At 46.3% G+C, this 20,007-nt stretch overlaps 1 protein-coding gene across 9 annotated transcripts in view; it reads left to right on the forward strand.

The window, feature by feature from the left end:
- Positions 1-20,007, forward strand: part of MEF2D (myocyte enhancer factor 2D) — a 90,172-nt gene that overhangs the window by 34,195 nt on the left and 35,970 nt on the right. For all 9 annotated transcript variants that reach the window (XM_039368631.1, XM_039368635.1, XM_039368630.1 and 6 more), the window contains one exon: positions 12,490-12,761. In XM_039368631.1, the coding sequence (XP_039224565.1) occupies positions 12,708-12,761 (54 nt within the window). In that variant the 5' untranslated portion in view covers positions 12,490-12,707. The remainder of the gene's footprint in view (positions 1-12,489; positions 12,762-20,007) is intronic.

The raw sequence follows: 20,007 nt of genomic DNA on the forward strand, positions 1-20,007 counted from the left end.
TTTAAAAGCTCCATCTTGTCAACAGTCCTGTCAAATCTGGGGAGTCCGATACCTTTTGTTTATGGGGACTTGCCGATTGGCGCAGAGGCTGGGCTGGGACCGTGCTGCTCTGCAGCTGGAACAAAGATTGATGTGAGTTGGGCTTGGAGAGCTTGCTGGAGCAAACTTCAGTGGACTTGGGTGCAATGAAACCCCCCCACGAACAAAATTGTGTATATCTGCATCTTTTTTCAGGAAAAATAATATGGTTTTGAACTAAGTCTGGAGAGAGAGAGAGCTCTGGATTTGCCTGGCTAGGCAATCCCTAAATTTGGGTTGTTGAACAGTACGCAGGTCTGTGTCTCCCTAGCCTGATGCTCACACCAGTAAAGCACAAGGTAGCGTAATGCGGTGGCCTTGGTCACTCTGGGTACAGATGAACTCCTTCTAGCCTGGTTGTGTGAACCCAGCAAGCAGGATTTTGCCAAACTGTTTTTATCCTTAGCACTGTTTTTTTAATTTGTTCACAGCCTGCCACATGTAGAATTTACCCCTTTCCTTTGCCCCCTCCAGCCACGCTGTAGGGATTCGGGCTTTCCACTCCTCTTTGGAGGGGAGGCTAGGACGTGGCAATTTGGCCCTGTTAGGGCGAGGAAAACTTAGCGATGAAATTGTAGAAGACAACAACAACAACTGTTTATTGTTGGGTTCATTTGCAGATTGTGAGACTTGCCTCCAGCTCCATGTTTATTCATGGTTCTTCCAAGGTCAGGAAAATTGCCCTGGTTTGAACAGCTGTTGAATCTTGGCCCAGTTGCTTTTTTGGGGCCTGCAGTGTCCGGATCGGCATTTTGTATTTTAGAGGTGAATAGAGTACAATGTATTGTAACAAATGTTCCTTTGACATTCAGGAGAAGTTAGGGAAGAGGGAAGGAAAAGCAAGGGGGCAGACTTGAGTCCCGACGGGGGCTCTCCCCTACACACACACACACACACACACACACACACACACACACACACATCTTCAGGCCTCAGTCGCGCAGTTTCTCCCCGTCATCCAAGCAGGAGACCGGCACTGTGTGAACAAGGGAGTCCAGGTGAGGGGAATTGTCAGGTGTGCTGATCCTCAGGCCCCACGGAGCCCTGGGAGGGGGCAGCAGAGGCCTGGTGGGGAAGAAAAGCCTCTTTCTTCATGCCCGGACGCTGAGGTGCCCCTGGGCCTGGCTGGCTTCCCTGCAGCATCCAGGGCTGGGGAGAAGTGGGTAAGGATGCCGTCTTCCTGGCGCCTCCGAGGGCTGCCTCACTCTTTCCACTGGAGAGTTAAAATTAGCAACGCCCCCCCCCCTCTGCTCCCCTCCCTTTTTCTCTAAAGGACGGGCATTGTCTGAGCAGAGCCCAGCCACCGCAGAGGTTCTGTTTCTTTTTAAAGCTCCTGACCTCCTGTTTGGGAAGCAGGACTGGCTCAAGCGAGGTCACGGATGGAGAGTCTGGCAGGGAGCGGAGTCGGGCCAAGCTCAGGCAGGCAGGCAGCTTGGCTCCCTTGTCTGGTCAGTCGGAAACCCCCAAATAGACGCGGAGGCTGTGCCTGGAGGGAGGGCTCGTTTCCTGCGAGCGGCAGGGCCTGAGTGGCTGCTGGCTCTTCCAAAGGAAGCCGAAGCCCGGGTGGAGGGGCTGGGGGCCTTCTCCAGGCCTGCCTGGGAGGGTTCTTGACTCTCTCGTGGGGCCGGGAGGGGTCTGGGCACACCTACATAAGTGGCAGGAACAAAATTAATGGAATTATTAGTGGAAGCCAACGGCCAGACTTTCACTGACCTGCTAGTCTTTAATTGGAGAGTTTGGCATTGTTGATACGTTTTTTCGGGTTCTTGGTGATGGTGTGTTTTTTTTCCATAAATCCATCCCAGGGCATCAGCCTCTTACTGTGGGGTGTCCAGAAGGGAGTCAGAACTGGGGTGTGCATTGCCAGTAAGTGACCTTCCATGATCAGAAACCTCTGAGGATCTGCCGTGATTTCCACCATAATGACATTGGCCAAGATTGAGGGAGACAACCTTGCCTTGTGTGCCAAGGACACCAACATCCATCCCTGGGACTTCCAGTAGGCCTGGGGAGGGTCCTTCTGGGCTTGGCTCTCTAGAAAACAACTGAAATTTGGGATTGAGGAACCCTAGAACAGATGTTCAGCCTGTCCAAGGGCTTAACAAGCTTAACAAGTTGATGCATTCAGAGCAAAAAACCATAATTGGATTAGGATGGTGGCCCTCAAGAAAGAAGCTTAACCCTTTCCTTTGCTCCAGCACCTTGAAAATATACCCGCCCTCCAGTTTCTCCTATACAGGAAAGGGGTTTTGCCTCATCCACTTTCTCTCCCCGGGGCTGATCTTGTGAGTTAGATAGAAGGTGGCCAAGCCAGTCAGCTATGTCTTCCCTGCTGGCCTGGGATGGTGGCCCAGCGTTGGGTCGAGAAGGTGTCTGGAATGTCAGTCCTGTGGGGGTCGCTGGCTCCCCTGAGTTTCTCAGAGAGGCCTTCGGCTGCTGCAGAATCTGTGCCTCCCATTAGCTTAGCCTGGTTTTATTGCCTACCCTTTAGAGCCAGCAAGGGACCCCATGGTGGACACCAAAGCCACCCTCCATGCAGCCCCTCCCTGCATCACGGAGGCCCAAAGGCAGTGGGGGAGGGGTCTTGCCAGTGGGAGGGCCTAAATTCTTCCCCTCCTGTGTTGACTAGACTGTTTTTTTGGCTTGGAGGCTGGTGGAGCTGCAGGATGGGCTTCCCAGTCCTTGCGACCCACCCGCCCTCACTCAGGTCAAGCTGGAGGTTTGGTTGCATTTCTTGTGGGCAGTGGAGTTCCCCTCGCTCCCTGCTGTTCGTTCCTGCGCACAGAGGGGTGGGTCTGGAAAGCAAGCTGCTGGTGTGGAGCAGTTCCAGTGGGAAAGAGCCTTGGTGCCCAAGGCGCTGCAATTCAGCCGGCCCTTCCTTTCTCTGTGCCACGTTCTGCTGCCTTCCCCCCACCACCACCCAGAGCTTGGAGAGCAAAGGCAAGGTTTGAACCTCTTCTTGCCCATCTGGAAAAACTGCAAAAGCTCAAGAAACAGACTGGGTTGAGCTGAGGTGATCTATCATATGCAGCCCTGTGGCTGCCTTCAGATGGCCAGCGAGCCACCCATTGGGCCATTGGCTTGGTTCCCTTTGCTTGACCCAGGTTTGTTGTGTGATGTGAGTTCAGCCCAGCCTTAAAGGTGCTGCTGCTCCAACTCGTTTCTAAGGTAAGCTCCCCAAGAGCAGATTGTTTTTCTATTTTTGCCCCCATCACATAGGGGTGCAGCCTTCTCTGGCCGACGAGGGTTCAAATCAATGAGGACATCCGAATGCCTCTGAGCCTCCAGATGTGGCTGATGGGCTTCCCACTCAGAGGGGCCCTGGCATGGGCCAAGGCTGAGCCGTGGGCAGGTAGTCCTCGACGTACAAAGACCTTTCAGAGTGACACTTTAAAAATGACTTGTGACCAGTATTCACCCTACAGTCCTGTGATCAGACTTCAGGGGCTACCGGCTGTATTTAGCATCCCAGGGTCCTGGGATTGTCATCTGCAACCTTCTTCGGGAGCCTCTGATAAGCAAAGTCAGCAGGGGAAGCCTGATTTGCTTAATGACTGCATGATTCACCTAAAAACTGTAGTGATTTGTTTAACAACCATGGGAAAAAGCTTGTAAAATGGGGCACAACTCACTTAACAATTGCTTTGCTTATCAGCAGGAACTTTGGGCTCAATAATGATTTTAAGTTGAGGACTACTTTTTTTTAATATTTTTTTATTTTTCCAAACTCTCCCCCGTGATATTTATCAGATGTTAACATATATTCTTTTTACATTCATATATAAGATACTTTTAATAAAATGAAATAAATACATACACATGACTTTTGGTGTTGCTCGCCTATTTCCCCTTTCACTGTATCCACCCTCCTTCTTCTCTACCTTCTTTCTCCCTTTCTTCTCTTCCCTATTTCCCTCTTCTTCCTCTCCAAGTTGAGGACTGCTTTGTATGCATGAGTGCCAGCTGCTGCTTAGGAACAATGGGTGAGGGGATGAAAGCAATTGGGCTTCTCGTGGGAAGCTCTCTCTGTGCAGAGATGCCCCCAAGAGGCTTCCCGGGAGAACCAGCGAGCCCAAGCCCAGCATCCGTGAGATCCCTCGATGTTCCTCTCGTGCTTCCATCCTCCTCACCTTCTCCGCTGAGTTAGAGAGCCCTTCCTGTCCCAGTGAGGTGCCGAGCTGGAGCAGCCGGGCTTTTCATTTACTTTAAACAAACGGGCCTCAGGGATCTCAATTTTTGCAAGGACTTCAGGGAAAGCCCCCACCTTTGTGCAGGGAAATGGTGGCTGGTTATTTCGTGTCCTGCAGGGGGCTGCGGGCGGGCGGGCGGGGGCTGCAGGTGTTATTGGCTTCCCTTCCTTTAGAGAGGAAGCTGCATGTAGCACTGGCTGTTTTGAGCTGACATAAATCACCCAGGTTGCTGCTGTTACGACACCTTTGGACCGAGGGCAGAGGATCCCTGGGCGATGAAATGGAGAGCTTTGCCCTGTCCTGGCCTCCTTCCTTGTAAACCCTGCCTGGGCTGGGCTGGAATCCTGTTTGCAGAGTTAAAGAAGTGGACGGGCCCTAGAATCCCGGGCCCTCCAGAGTCCCACTCTGTTCTCCTTTGCCCACAGATGGAAGCTCAGCTGAAGGGCAGGAGCTGCATGGCCTCTCCCTCAGGCTGCTCTTAGACCTCGGAGGTCTCTCTGGGCAGGGAGCCAGAGTCCTCCTCCGGCAACATAAATCTGTTATTGCTTGTCCTGGGGTGAGAAGCTGGACTTTGACCTTCTCTGCCTGGTGTCCTTGAGGAGTTCTCAGCCATCTTTCTGCCAGGCTGAATATGAATATGCCGCATCTCCTCCAGGGTCTCTTTAGGCGTCTTACTTTCTGCTTCATCCCTGCTGGGCAGACTGGAAAGTACCCCCCTCTCTCTTCATGCAGCTCGTACTGAAGGTGTAAAACCAGGCTTGGACCGACTGGCAGCCACTTGGTGCCTCACCCCAGTTTGGGGTGGGACCTTCGATGAGTGTTTGTAGAGCAGTATCTGAGCCAGCCCTACTACCCCTGTTAGCTTGCTTGTCCAAAGGATCCCGTACGGCTTCAGTGTCCCCGTGTCCATTAAGGAAGTCAGCCAATCAAAACATGAGATAAGATTAGTCTGGTCTTGTCAAACACACAATTGTTTTCCAGGCGCTCTAGAATTTTTCTGATCCTGATTGCTCTTATTTGCTGGACCTTCCTGCATTCCAGCCACAGGATTCTGCAAAGATTTAAGGTGTAAAGATTTGGTCAGAGGATCAACAGGTTCCTTCCATGCCCTAGCAGGGGATTTAGCTGGCCCTGGAAATGCAAGCTGAGACGAGGAGGGAGGCAGACCCAGGTAGGCGCTGAGAAGCTCTGACTCTGGGACTGTCTTGAAATTGAACTAGTTTAAAAAACAGGGAAAGATTCGGGAGAACGATCAAGGGCAACTGTCTGTCTCTTCACGGGAGCCCTAAAATGAAGGCATGCATGTATATCAAAAGTCTTCTTGTGTCGAAGGTGTGGCGATCGTGCAGGGGATCAGGTGAGGAGAGTTCCTCTCTCTTCCCCTGTGGTCAGTGTGGTTTTTGATGACTAGGTTCAAGGGCAGCGTTTAGACCCTTTTCCCTTGGTTTGTAGTAAAATCTATGTTCATTTCTTCCAGTGCCATTTCACATCTAATTTAAAGCCAAAATTTGCAGTGATGGAATCAATTCTCAGATATGGGAACACAAAGGCAGGGTGGGGGTTCCTCCCCTTCCCCCCAAAAAAAGAAGGCAAAAAGAAAGCTCCTGAGCATTTCTAGAAAATGGAGGCAAGAGGAGTTACGTTTGTGTTTTGAAACCTGTTGTGTTTTCAAACTCAATTGATGTGGCCACCCACTTGCCAAACTGCTCTTGCTGGCTGTCAAGGAATCAAAGACACCAGAATTCACTGAAACCAGGGCCAGGGCAGCCTCTGGATCAGGGGCGTTTTCTGGCCTGGGAGGAGCGTCCCTCTGCCTGGTGAGTTGGTCCCCCCCCCGAATGCTGTAGAGTTGGCAGGGCGGTTGGCACTGAGGGCTCCGGGTGGCTCCAGCTTTTTCTAGACTAGAGCATGCTGAAGCTGGGATCAGGGATGTGGCTCTAGGTGCTCATTCGGAGAGATGCAGAGCACATTCCTGATTTGAGGTCTGAAGAACCTCAGTCAATTAGTCGCCATTTGAAGTTACCACGGGCCTGCCTTGGGCTACTGAGCACTCAGATACGAAGTTTCAATGGTTTCCCCCCCCCCACAGTCACATGACTTAATTTTGGGCACTCAACAATAGTGCTGAATTTACAGCCATCACAACTTTTGCTTAGGCTTCATTATGATCCTGACTTGAGGGCTGGCTTTGCTGGTGCTTGGAATAAACTTTTGTCTCCACCCTCTGAATTTAGCACAACTGGGTGGTCTTGCGGGACTGTTTTTGGTTAAATTGCAAGATGCCAACTTTTAATTCCCTTCCCGCTCTTTTTGGCTGGCTTTGCACCACGAACCAAATTCTAACCTATTTCTGGATTCACACAATCATAAACTAAACATATAGACTGAACAACTCACTGGCCAGCAACAATCTAACCTAAGAAGTACCCCTTAACCTTCTCAGGACTTCCGGACCACCTTTCTCCTCTCTTCAGCTCCAGTTCAGAGCAAGGGGTTGGGAGCAACACCCCTCCCCCACCCCTCAGCTAACAGGCACCTGCTTGGATGAAGCTGACCAGCCGGGTAATTCTTGGGGCAGAAGGTTGGGGGTGGGAGGGGCTGTGAGGGATGTTGCTGATCCTTCTCTGTTTTTCTGGGTCTGTACAAACTAAATAGCAATAGAGCAAGTGTGACTATTGCAATAGAACAACGTAACTGTTCTGTGAAAGAAGGACCTTATACTGTAGTCCCAAAGGACAATCCGATACATTATAAAAATCTACTGAACATAGTGAAAAAGAAAGCCTACATTAAAGTACTTAAAAAAACAAAAGAAAACAAATTTAAGTTTATGGTTTAGCCCTTGTGCTCAACCCTAAGAAACCCCAGATGGTGTATTCACACAGCATGTTCAGTCAAACAAATAAAGCTTTAAAGGCTTAAAACTACAATGACTGGTTAATATAATATAATAAAATATAACAATATAAATACAATATAATACACTAATATATAACCTGGACTATAGGGTTTAAAAAAATAAACACAGTTTTGGGAAGTTTAATGGATGTTATAAATTTGTTTCATATTTTAATCCAACAACGGAATTGAATGACCCTGCTGGGACCTTTGTTTGTTTATGGCAAAATAATATACATGGAGGTGCTGTTATTTCCTGGAAGGTGTATGCATTAAAGGCAAGTTACAATTTTGCAATGAAAGACACTCGGTTCTCTCTTTGTGGCTATGGACTATGTTCATGGAGTTGTCTGGATTTTTGCAACCAAATTCTGGTTTATTTGCTTGTATAGCCTTGTATAAATTCAGATTTGCCTGCATTTGCATTCTTTGAGCTGATTTCCTTCCCCTTTGAGGCTTCTGCTGTGACCCTCTAATCTTCCTTTGCATCCTCAAGTTTTAGAAGCAGGAATTGTTGTAAAAAATGAGAGTCAAGGCTGTCGGGCCTGGTGCCCCCAAATATCTGATGCTGGGCCTGCTCAGGCAACCACGTCTTCTCAGGCCCAGAAAAGGTGGCCCGACAGCTGTGAGCTTGGGGGCTGGTGAAGCTCCTCCCTCCCGGCCCTGCTGCTCGCTGCAAATGGCTGCCATCCCTGTCCTCTGTTTACCTAGTTAGCTTGCAAGCAGGGGGAAGGGGTTGGGAAGGGGGAAAACCTCTAACTCTGTTGCATAGTAATAGTTGCCATGGAGACCATTCCCTCTGCATCCTTGCATCCTGGCTTGCTGATGTTCCTCCTTTGGTCCTTTCTCTCCACAGATTTCAGAGAGAGGCTGGGATGGGAGGGACACCGCCTGCCTGTCATAGAGGGATAGGTAGAAAAGGTGCCAGTCCTTGCTGCCAGCCATCCCTTGAGGGCACCAGCATCTAATGCCCCTGGGGTGGCCTCGGGGGCCACTGGGACTGCAAGGAAAAGGTCCTTCCCAGTTGCCACCCACTCCCCATCTGCCCCCCTCCCCCCCTCCCAGGAGCTCCTTGCAAGCCCAGATCCTCCTTTGCAAACTAGGTCATGCTTTCTGCCTGTCTTCCCAAGCAGCAGCAGCAGCAGCAGCCCGTGTGGAAGTGCCCGAGGACGCCCGCCCGCCCTCTTTTCTGAAGAAGATCCCTGCAGCCCACCGCCTGCCTTCCCTTCTGCCTGCCAACCTTTGTCTTCCTCTCCCAGGGAAATGTTCCTCTGGGCGCCCCTCTTCCTGAACACCCCTCGCTCCCCCATCCTTCTCTGCTGCTGGGGCTGAGCAAAGCCTCGGCTCCAGCCTTCTCTTGTCCTGAGCTTCCCCTCCCGGAGGCATCTCGGGCCACTTCAGCGGGCCCTGGAGCTGACCTTGCGAGGCCGGAGCACTCTGGGACCTGGCCTAGGCTTAGCACGTGTGCCTCCGGAAGCAGTGAATGCTCCAACACTTTCTAAGAAGAGACTGGACAGCCATTTGTCTGAAATAGTGTAGGGTTCCTGCCTGAGCCGGGGGTTGGACTTGATGACCTCCCTGCCAACATTATTATTATTATTATTATTATTATTATACGGCTGGCTCCCCAACCACATTCCAGCGTAGCCAAGCATTTTGTACAAGTGTCTTTCTACCATCCCTTTAATATGAAAAGTGGATCACCGGCCTGGTTTTTTGCAAGTAGTTTTTGAAAACTGAACATTTGAGGCTCAAATCCTTACTTGGTGCCAAATGCTTAGAAGGGGGTGGGGGGCATCTCGTTTGGTTGCCTTTACTTCTCGGGGTTCTTGTATGGAAGGCAGGAAGGCAGGACCCCTTCCTCAGCTGCAGCTGTGCCGGCAGGTGGAGGAAGCGCCACCCTCACTTCTTAAGCCAGTGGATTCAGCTTGTGGTAGAAAGTATCTAGGCCACAGCCAGAGCAGACCCAGGAGTGCTGGTTAAAGAGGTAAAAGAGGTCGGAAGAGAGTAGGCAATCCTCAGCTGCCTCAGCTCAAGAAAAGCAACTGTTCCTCATGATTCTGCTTTGGTCAACGCAGCACCTGAATAGCTTACCCAATTTAGGGTAGCATATTTGAGGAAAGATGTTGACATCCTGGTGCAGGTCTGCAGGAGGGCAACCAAGACATCAGGACTCTGGTGCATAACATTTGCAAGAAGTGGATGGTGACCCTGTGGGGCTTTGGCTTCGGACATCTCCAGGGCTGCCATGTAGGCGACAGGGCAGATTTGTCCAGAATGTTCCAGAAGAGAAGACGAGGATGGTGGGTTGGTGCAACAAAGCAGATTCTGGCTGGACTTTGAGAAAAGATCCCTTAGGCCAGTCAAGGGGAGCAGCTGCCTTGGGAGAGGTGGGCTCTCCTTTCCTGAAGGTATTTCAGCAGAGGTGGGGGAGGGGGTCACCTGTTGAGGAAGCTGCAGGGGTAGCCCCGGGGGGGGGGTTCTGGTTTTGTGATATGGGACAGATTTTGGTCAGAGGGACATTATCCTGCTACTGCATGTGGGCTGCTAAGGTCCTCGAGGGGTATGTCAGTTTGAAACGGCTGCCACATTGTGCTGAACCCCACTGCTATTGCCGAAGGCAGTGTTGGCACACAGCAGAGCAACATGTGGGCAGAGACACTGCTGCTGATGCCATCCTCCCTTAGGTCCAGATTGATGGGCTCTGGGTCCAGAACCAGGACTGGCCTTTGCTGGGGAGGGACCTTACATGGTGAGTGTAAGATAGGAGATGCAGCCACTGATGAGCATGCGAATCTTGCCTAGCCTCAGTTGCTTCTTGGGCTTGGCAGAAGGGTGTTGTTGAAGGGTGCAGTGGCCTCTTGCTGGCTCCCCAGGTGCACCTTTGGTTGGGTGCTGTGGAAGCGGGTGCAGCTCCTGTGGGGGACCTGCCTTGGATGCAGCTGGCAGCTGTTCTCGGAATCCTGGGCTGTGCAGGAACAGGAATCTCTGTTTCTTGAGAGCAATTGACAGCCCCCCCCCCCTTAAAGACTTTGGTGGCTGGACGAGGCTCTGCTCTCTCCAGGAGCCAACGCTGAAAAGGCCCACAGTGCTCCTTCTTCCACTTGGATTGGAGAGTCCACTTTCCTGCTTCTGGATCACCGTGCCCCTCTTCTGGCAGGCTGGCTTTAAGATGGGGGCTCTGTTGGAAGCTCACACCTCCCACAGCTGGCAGGTGGTCATCTCTGAGACAGGAGAAGGGCCTGGCCTGGCAGAACTCTTTCCAGCTGCCTCATCTTGCTTGCCCCACAGACTGCCAGCCATTCCCCAGCCAGCTGGGCACAAAAGCCCCTTGTGGCATCTGCTGAATGAAGTGGCGCATGTGATCTGGGGCTCGATTGCATCTTCACACACACACACAGCTCCCAGTCAGGGGCACCAAGGGGCCCTTCCTGGCTGGGAGGTTCATTCCAGACCCTGTTTGGGGGAGACGGAGTTCTTCTGTGGGTGACACTCACCTCCCTCAGTTTGCCCTTAGTGGGCTTCAGATGGGCTGGGCAAGACCCAGCGGGACAGTCCACACTGCCCTGGGGTGTACAGAGGATTGTTCTGAATTCAGGACACGGAGGAGATGATGGCAGGATTCTGGGGGTCTCTTTGGCTTGTAACCAGCAGCTTGGATGCCACCAGAGATCCCGTCTCACTGCTGGGACCAGAAAGCACCTAAGGAGAAAAAATGGGCTGGTTGCGTTGGCTTTTTAGGAAGGGGGGGAAAGGACTAAATTGCCAGGTACATTTGGGGCGGTGGTTCTTCTGGAATCCTCTGGAGTTCAGGGGTTCGAGGGGAGCCCAGCCCAACAGGCAAAGATCTACTAGGCAGCCCCATCCCTGTGGGCTTGGGGACAGCAAGGGATTTGACCCCGAACCTCCCAGGCTCAAAGGCGGCTGCCTCTCGTTCTTTCAGAATGCCAAGCGCCCACGGGGCAAACGACTGTTTTGAAAGAACGACAAACCACGAATTGATTGTTGGTTGTGGCTCTTTTGTGCCTGCACAGGCCAGGTGTGTACAGTTTGCACTTCCTGTTGTGCTGTTCTGGGGTTGAAGTGTTGTTAAGTGGAAACTTTTCTTCCATTTCCCTCTCCTCCTTCCTGGGGAGGAGAAAAGGGATGGTGACATCTGACCTTCCCCGGCGTCAGAAGGGCCTGAAGACACCATCAAATTCTGTTATTTCTTTTACTAAGTGGTAGTATCTGGTTGTATTTATTTACTTATTACTTATTCTTTTTGGCTTTTTAAAATTTTGCTGCTGATTGACTGAGCAAATATTAGTGAGTGAGTGAGTGAGTGAAGGCACTTAAGAAGTCATCAAGTCTAAACACCTCCACTAGGCACCTCCAAGAGATTATTATCTAGCCTCCGTCTGAAAACTGATCAACTTTCCGTTATCCTTCCTTATTTTTATATGTAGGCATCTTTTTGTATTCCTGAATGCATCTGTCACAATGGGCTGACTTTGACTGAACTCAAAAAAATTGAGTGGGCTTTGAGTTTCTCTCAGTTTGAGAGAAACTCTCGGACTGAGGAGTCAAAAGAAAGCTCTGGAATAGCTCATGCCTGACTTGACGGAGACTTGGCCAAGTGAGAAGCTGTGGGGCTTCTTCTAGTCAGGGGCCCCGGAGATTCTTCTCTCCTGCTCCCCCACATTGCTTGGGGGAGGGGAGAGGCCCAGTTGCTTTCTAGGAAGGACAGGTGGGGAAGGGGCTGATCAGCCGTACAAAAATAATAGGCTGTGCAAGCAAGCCAGGTCACCGCGGAGGGGCTGCCTTTCCTGGACTTCAGGCACAGGTGGGCTTCTGCTGTGCTGTCAGTTACACAGAGCAGCTGTCCTTGAGGGGGGGAGATCAGGGTGGAATTCTGGTATTTCTAGGGTGAATCAGAAGGAAAAGCAACTTCTGTGTGCTTCTGTCGAGAAGTAGCAATCGGAAATGGTTAGGGCCTGAATTGAGGGGTCCCCCAACATTTGCCTTTCTGCTTCCTGGGGTGTTTGGGGGGAGGATTTTATCATGGGAGGATTTTATCAAGATTGTCGTGGGAAGGGGGACCAGGAGGTGAACTGTGCCCACAGTGTTTTTCCTCTCTCTCTCTCTCTCTCTCTCTCTCTCTCTCTCTCTCTCTCTGTGTGTGTGTGTGTGTGTATACCAGGATCCCCAGCTGATTTAAGAGGCACTCAAAGGGGAGAGAGATGCATCTCATGCAGCCCCAGAATGTTTGGCCCCACAGATCATCTCAGACCCGGCCAAGCCATGATTCTGACCCTTTCTCCTCCCTTCTGCTTCCTTGCAGGGCTCCTTCTGTCTTTTTTATGACTCCCCGTCTGGATTTATACCAAGTGGAATATCATGAACTGAAGAAATTGGCTCTTCTGGTTTTGCCTTCTTAATTTTTTTCTACTTTTTCCTTTTTTTTAAGGAAGCTTTTTTTTGATGATAATACTTTGATTTTTTTTCCTTTTTAAACTTTTTTGAAATAAAAAAAATTGAGGCACCTCATATCGTGAGAAGATGGGGAGGAAAAAGATCCAGATCCAGAGGATTACGGATGAAAGGAACCGGCAGGTCAGTCGCAGGAAGTGGCTTTATTTGTCTGTGTCCTTAATTGATCCTGATTAATTCACGGAGGCCTCTGCCTTCTTGCTGGTACAGCAAGGAGATCAGAGCCAGGGAGATGCTTGGTGTTCCTGGCTGTGCTTGATGGGCTTCTGGTGGTCTGAGGCTCCCAGAGGACCATCTCTGGGGATGGGGGTGTAGGTGTGTCTCTGCATTTTAGGGTCGCAAGGCTCTGGGATATGTAAGGCCAGACCCCCTGAAGACCCACCCAGACTCATTTCCTGGGGCCTGGGATCCTTTCTTGCTAATTCTGGGTCTGGCAGCTGCTTCCCAACCCTTATCCTGCCGGCTGGGACTTCAACATCCCTGGCTATCTTCTGGTCCTCATTTGGAAGGCAGCCCGGCAGCCTTTGAAGCCTTCAGTTCAGAGCTTATCTGGGGTGTCACTTTTCTTCTCACATGTTAATCAATATAGGCAAATACATTGGATAGTTTCAATGTGGTACAATGGACTTCAGAATCTTGTGGACAAGGTAAAGGTTTCTTTTCTGCTTTGCCAAGTGCTGGACCACTAAGTATGGTGATGCTCAAGGATATAGACTGGAAAGCCATTCCTGCTCTTTATTCATCTGGCTTGTAAACAGGGATCTTCAGGGTTTTCAGCTTCTTCCTCAAAGTTCCTGGGGATCCATCCATCCATCCATCCATCCATCCAAATTTAGGATAAGGCCAGAGACCAAGGAACTAGTTTCCATGTTATGTCACCTGAGACTGCTTTATGTCATGACTAAAACAAGCTGTTCTTTCCAACTTCATGTCTGACTTTATGAGGTACCCCCCAATTAAAAAAAAAGATTACTGGATGAGACCTACTGAAACCAACAGTTAAATCAGCATTTCTGACGTCTTTTGGAATCTTTGGGTGGGGAAGATGATAGGGTAGTTCTAAACTTAGCTTCCCATATTTCTGCTTTGAAATAAATGAGGAAATTCTGGGCTTGCAGTTGTTGGGTTTCTAAGGATTCATGGATTTCCCTGGAGTGGGGAGGGGGATGAATCCTATACTGGTATTAAAGGGGAAACAGATTCCCAAGTTGACCTGGGAAACTAAAACTATCACTTCCAAGCGAATACTGACTTTCCTTCATCTCCCTTGAAGCAACGCAGAGTATGACTGGAGAAGTATGGAAGAGAGCTTCTTAGAAGGCTACTTCATGTGGTGAAGTTGGAAAAGGAGTTTTCTCTGCCTCTGTTACATCTTAGCAGTGGCTGTGTTTGTACAGTCCTAAACTCGAGTTAATCAACCTCCTTCTTGTTTTTGCATAACATGATATGGCCACCTAAGCCACATCCTTGCTTAATCTGGTGGTCCAGTTCATGTGAAGGAAAGGTTGGCTTCCCACAACCCCTCAAATCACAAATTATCCAACTCTCTGTTGACTTTAGTCCAAGGCGTTGTATGAACCCAGACACTCTTATCTAGTAGGCCTGTTTCAGATAATCAAGAGTTTTGGAGAAGGAAATGGTGGGCATTCCATGGACTTAGGGTAAAATTGTAGGGTGCTTTATGAGCTTCATCCTGAATGATTTTAGGCATTATTTTCTTTTTTTTTTAATTAAAAGTTTTACAAATTTAATACAATATAACCCAAACCCCTCCCACCCCTTCCCCCCTCCCCCACTTCCCAGAGCTGATTACAGGGTAACAAATAAACAATCATAATCTAACTAACATTACCCGAGCTATACTATCAATCAATCTATAACATACTTTAACTCCTTTTCAAAACAAATATTAACTAATTAAAAACAAAAATAATAATATAATTAAACCATAACACTAAAAATAATATAAATTCAACCATAATAAACTATTAATAATAATCTAAAATCTACTCATAAGCAAGATAATACTTTTCAGTCTCATATTTCTTTTGAATATAATCAATCCATCTTCTCCAGACCGAGATGTATTTTTCTTGCGAATGGTCCTTCAAATAGGCAGAGATTTTTGCCATTTCTGCTAAATTAGACACCTTAAGTATCCATTCTTCCATAGTAGGCAAAGAATTTTTCTTCCAATATTGCCCCACCAATAATCTTGCAGCTGTTATAAGATTCAGCATCAAATTAATTTCTTTAACATCCAAATCAACCATAATACCCAACAAAAATAATTGCGGAGTAAACTTTATCTTTCTCTTAAAAATCTTTTGAATATTCCACCAAATCTTAATCCAAAAAGCTTTTATATCTCTACAAGTCCACCAAATATGAAAATAGGTTGCATCTAAACTCCCACATCTCCAACATTTGGGTTGTAAATTAGGATACATGCGGGACAACTTTTGGGGATCCAAATGCCATCTATAAAACATTTTATAAAATTTTTCTCTTAAATTTTGCGCTTGGGTAAATTTTACATTTCTAATCCAAATTGTCTCCCATGTATCCAATAAAATCGGCTCTTGAATATTTTGAGCCCATTTAATCATACAATCTTTAACTAACTCCGTTTCAGAATCCAATTCTATTAAAACATTATAAATTCTCTTTATATGGGCTCGAGTTTGATCTTTGATCTGTTTTACCAAATTCACATCCTCTAAAGTAATACCAACCTTTTGATCTAAACTCCACCTAACAAACAATTGATTATACTGAAACCAAGAGTGTACAATATTTTCTTGTTTCAGCTCAGTTAAAGACTTTAATTGCCAATCCTTCCCTACCAAACTAAGTAATTCTTTATAAGAAATCCTATCCAAATTCACTCCCCTAGATATTCCCTCTATCGCGTGTCCAGGAATCCCCCAAATTGGAATCTTGTAATTTAACCTGTAATAATACTTCTTCCAGACACACAACAAAGCACTTCTCAAAATATGGGATTTAAAAACCTGATCTACTTTTTTGTCATAATTTAAATATGCATGCCATCCATATAATAAATCCCATCCCTCAAGAGAAAGGATATTTTTATTTGTTAAGTTGAGCCAATCAGTAATCAGTGTTAAAGCCACCGTATCATAATACAATTTTAAATTAGGCGCCTTACATCCTCCTCTTTCCCATGCATCTTGTATAATCTTAAACTTAACTCTTGCCCAAATAAATTTATTAATCCCCTTCTGCCATTCCTCCAAATTAACATCTTTTTTCCAAATAGGTATCATTTGAAACAAGAAAAGAAACTTTGGAAGAATATTCATTTTAACTGCTGAGATTCTCCCCAACAAAGATAACTGTAATTTTTTCCAATCATTTAAATCCTTTTGCACTTTAACCCATAATGTCTCATAATTATTTTTATACAATTTAACATTAGAAGCTGTAATATATACTCCTAAATATTTAACGTTCCTCATTATTTCAAAACCTGTTAATTTAGCCAAGATATCCTTTTCCTTCATAGACATATTTTTCGATAATATTGTCTTATTATTATTTACCCTGAAACCAGAGGCCTTCCCATACTGAGTTAAAAATTCAACCAGATCCCTAACCGAATCTGTCGGTTGAGATAATGTCACAACCAAATCATCAGCAAAAGCTCTCAACTTATAATCATTCTTATTTATTTTTATTTCCTTTATTCTAGGTGATTCTCGAATTTTAATAAGTAAAATCTCCATTGTTAAAACAAATAACAATGGGGATAAAGGACATCCCTGTCTAGTACCCTTTTCAATGTTAAATGCTTCTGTTAATCCCCCATTAATTATAATTTGTGCATTGTTGTTGATATATATAGCCTTAAGAGCATACAAAAATTTATCCCCAAAATTCATTTTCTCTACTACTCTCAATAAAAATTGCCAATCTAATTGATCAAAAGCTTTTTCAGCATCCAAAAATATCAAAACCGCAGGGATTTGATTGTTCTTGTCCAAGTACTCAATTAAATTAACAATTTGTCTTACATTATATTTCATATATCTTCCAGGTATAAATCCAGATTGATCACTATGGATCAATTGCTTCAAAACTTGCATTAATCTGTTTGCCAATATTTTTGAAAAAATCTTATAATCTGTATTCAAAAGAGATATAGGTCTATAATTTTTAGGCTGAGCCAAATCTTGATCCTTCTTTAGGATCAATGATATAAATGCCCTTTTCCAAGATGGAGGTACCTCTGCTCCCAACAGAATATTATTGAAAAGTTCCTTCAATGGTTCTATCATTTCTTCAGATAACATTTTATAGTAAATTGCTGTTAATCCATCTGTACCTGGAGCCTTACCAACCTTTAATTGCTTAATTGCCCAAATAATCTCTTCAGAAGTAATTAAACCATTCATCTCATCTCGTTGATCATTTGAAAGTCTAGGAAAATGTGCATCCTGTAAATACTTTTCTATATCTGAAACTTGTATACTTTCACTAGCATATAACTTTGAATAAAAGTCTAAAAAACTCCTTTTAATCAAATTTGGTTGATATACTTCTTTACCTTTATAATTTATTTTCTCTATAATCCTTGATTTCTGTTTCTTTCGTAGTTGGTAAGCCAACCACCTACCAGGTTTATTTGCATTACAAAATGTATTATGTTTCATATACCGCAAATTAATTGCAATCTGATCAGCTATTAACATATTAAATTGCTCCTTAAGCATAGTTATAGAAACCTTTAAACTATTGTCCATTGGATTTAAAACAAGCGCCTTCTCCTTACATTTAATCTCTTCTTCCAACTCTTTACGTTTCTGCATCTGTTTGCGCCTATGTGCATTATTCATATGAATCAGAACCCCTCTCATAGATGCTTTACTGGCATCCTGTACCATTGGCATCGAAGTACCCTTATGCATATTCAAAAGAAAAAATTCCTTTAAGTAATCTCTACATTTCTGTAAGTTCCCCTCATGTCTAAATAAATTTTCATTCAATCTCCAAGTCCTTCTATTCCCGTCTTCAATAGATAACTCCAACCATACAGGACTGTGGTCTGACAATATTCTAGGGAATATCTTGGCATTCTTCACCCTAGAAAAAAGATAATTAGTAATTTTAAAAAAGTCAATTCTGGAATACGATTGATGCCTGTCTGAAAAAAAAGTGAAGTCTCTTTCTTCAGTATTCCGTTCTCGCCAAATGTCTCTAAGTTCCAAATCATCCTTCAAATAAAAAAAAACTTTAGGTAATTTTGCATGATTAGGAGATTTGAAAGAACCCTTCTTGTCTTTACTTGAATCTAAAACACCATTCCAATCACCCATCATAATAACTGAATTATAATCCAATTGAGTTAGTTTCTGTGTATCATCTTATAAAAATATTTTTGTTGTTGATTAGGAGCATAAAATCCAATGATAAGACATCTCTTACCATTTAATAATAAATCAATAATAACATATCTTCCTTGTGGGTCAGAATCAATTAACTTCGGCGATAAATCTTTCCTCACATAAATAACTATTCCTCCTTTTTTCTGCGGAGCGGAGGCTGAAAACTGTACTCCCAGCCGAGAGTTAATCAAATACTTTTGATCCTTTAAAGCAATATGAGTCTCTTGCAAACATATAACATCATTCTTGTGTTGTTTCAAATAATGAAATACTTTCTTTCTTTTCTGTGGTGAATTCAAACCATTAACATTCCATGTCAGGAACTTTGCCATCTTTAGTGACCTGAAGCCTTTGGAACACTGAATGTAAATCTGCAGTCGATGACCTCTTCGGTCTTGTTCCTCCCACTGGCTCTGAGGTAACCACTTGTGGTGAAGCTCCAACATCTACCTTTTATTGTTCTTTTTCTTTACGTTTATAGGCTGCATGAGTCATTCTCTGTTCCTTTGGGTCTGCTTTTATCAACCAACAATTCTTCTCCTACTAATGACATTGCTCCTACAGCCAGCTGTTCTTCAGACTTGCCTTCATTTCTTTTAGATCATGGAGGTGGTGGTGCATCTGCCTTCAGAACAGAAACATAAAAATCTCTTGCCTTTAAAATTATGTTAAGTCTGTAACATGTCCCAACATAATTCACCACTATTCCAACAGGTACATCCCATCTGAACTGAATCTGTCGTTTCTTAAGCTCCTCAGCCAGAAAAGCAAAGTCCTTTCTTTTTCTAAGAATTTTTGGAGGTATTTCTTTTAAAATTATAACATCTTGAGCTGCAATTTGAAATCTCTGCTTATAAAAAGCCTGTATAATTTCATTACGAAGTGAACTTCTTGAAAAATAAATAACCACATCTCTTGGTAAATTTCTCTGCCTCGCAATCCATGAGGCATTATTTTCTTGACCCAATCTGGAAGGAATTTTGGCCACCCATTCTCAAGAGGGGAATGGGGAGCGAACCTGATGGAACTTCTGGGGTTTGGAAGCCCCGTCAGCCCTGGTGATCTTCTCTGGTGATCAACGCATTGTCTGGCAATGTTTCCACTGCAACTTGGATGGTTATTTGAAGGATGCAATTATTGCTTTATTTGGGGAGGAAAATGACATTATAGGGAGTCTTAGGATCTCTCCGAAATCTTAACAAGAAGCTATTTGTGATATTATTTGTGGATTAGGTAGAGATATCATAAATATGCTGCCCACCTTCACCTGTCTAAGAGTTGGCCTTCGTGGCAGAAAGAAGGGGGACACGAGACAGTTATCTAGAATTATGTGTGGTGGAGAATGTGGATGGAGAGGTATTTTCTCCGACTCTTACCATGACAGAAAAGGACAGGAAAGAGTGTGTGCATGCGTGCGTGCTCACCCGCATTGTCTTGTTGTGGAATCTGTTCCAACTCCCCCTTCTTGGGTGCGGATTTGTCTGCCTTCCCGCAAGTGCCCTGGCCTGGATCTCCCTCCCTCTTCCTCCCACTGTACCCAGCTGCCCTTGGAGCTGTCCCTCCCTTGCAGATGGCATCTGTCCCTCCCCAGGGACTCTGCGGCCCCGTCCCTTTCGCCTGGGGTCCATCTGCTGCTGCCCACTCCCCAGGAGGGCCATTTGCACCTGGCTTTTGGGCTGCAGCAAGTCCTTCCCTGTCCTTTGGGGATCAGGGTCTGAGAGTGACCCCTTGAGGGTGGCAGATGGCCCAGCAGGTCTGCTCCCTTGGTCCCCTGTGCTCCGGGTGACCTGCAAATCCTATTAGGAAACCTGAAGAGCCTCCTTCAGCCCTTGCTGGCTGAGTCCACCCAGCGGGCGGGCGAGGGGAGTGGAGAGAGGCCCAGGGGGCTGGGTGGCACTGGGAGGGGGAGGGGCCCAGGCTTGGGATGGGAGCCACCAAAGAGAAATGCTTATGCAATCAGA

This window comes from Crotalus tigris, unplaced genomic scaffold (assembly GCF_016545835.1).
Source record: "Crotalus tigris isolate CLP2741 ecotype Arizona unplaced genomic scaffold, ASM1654583v1 scf7180000020888.614114, whole genome shotgun sequence".
Taxonomy (NCBI): domain Eukaryota; kingdom Metazoa; phylum Chordata; class Lepidosauria; order Squamata; family Viperidae; genus Crotalus; species Crotalus tigris.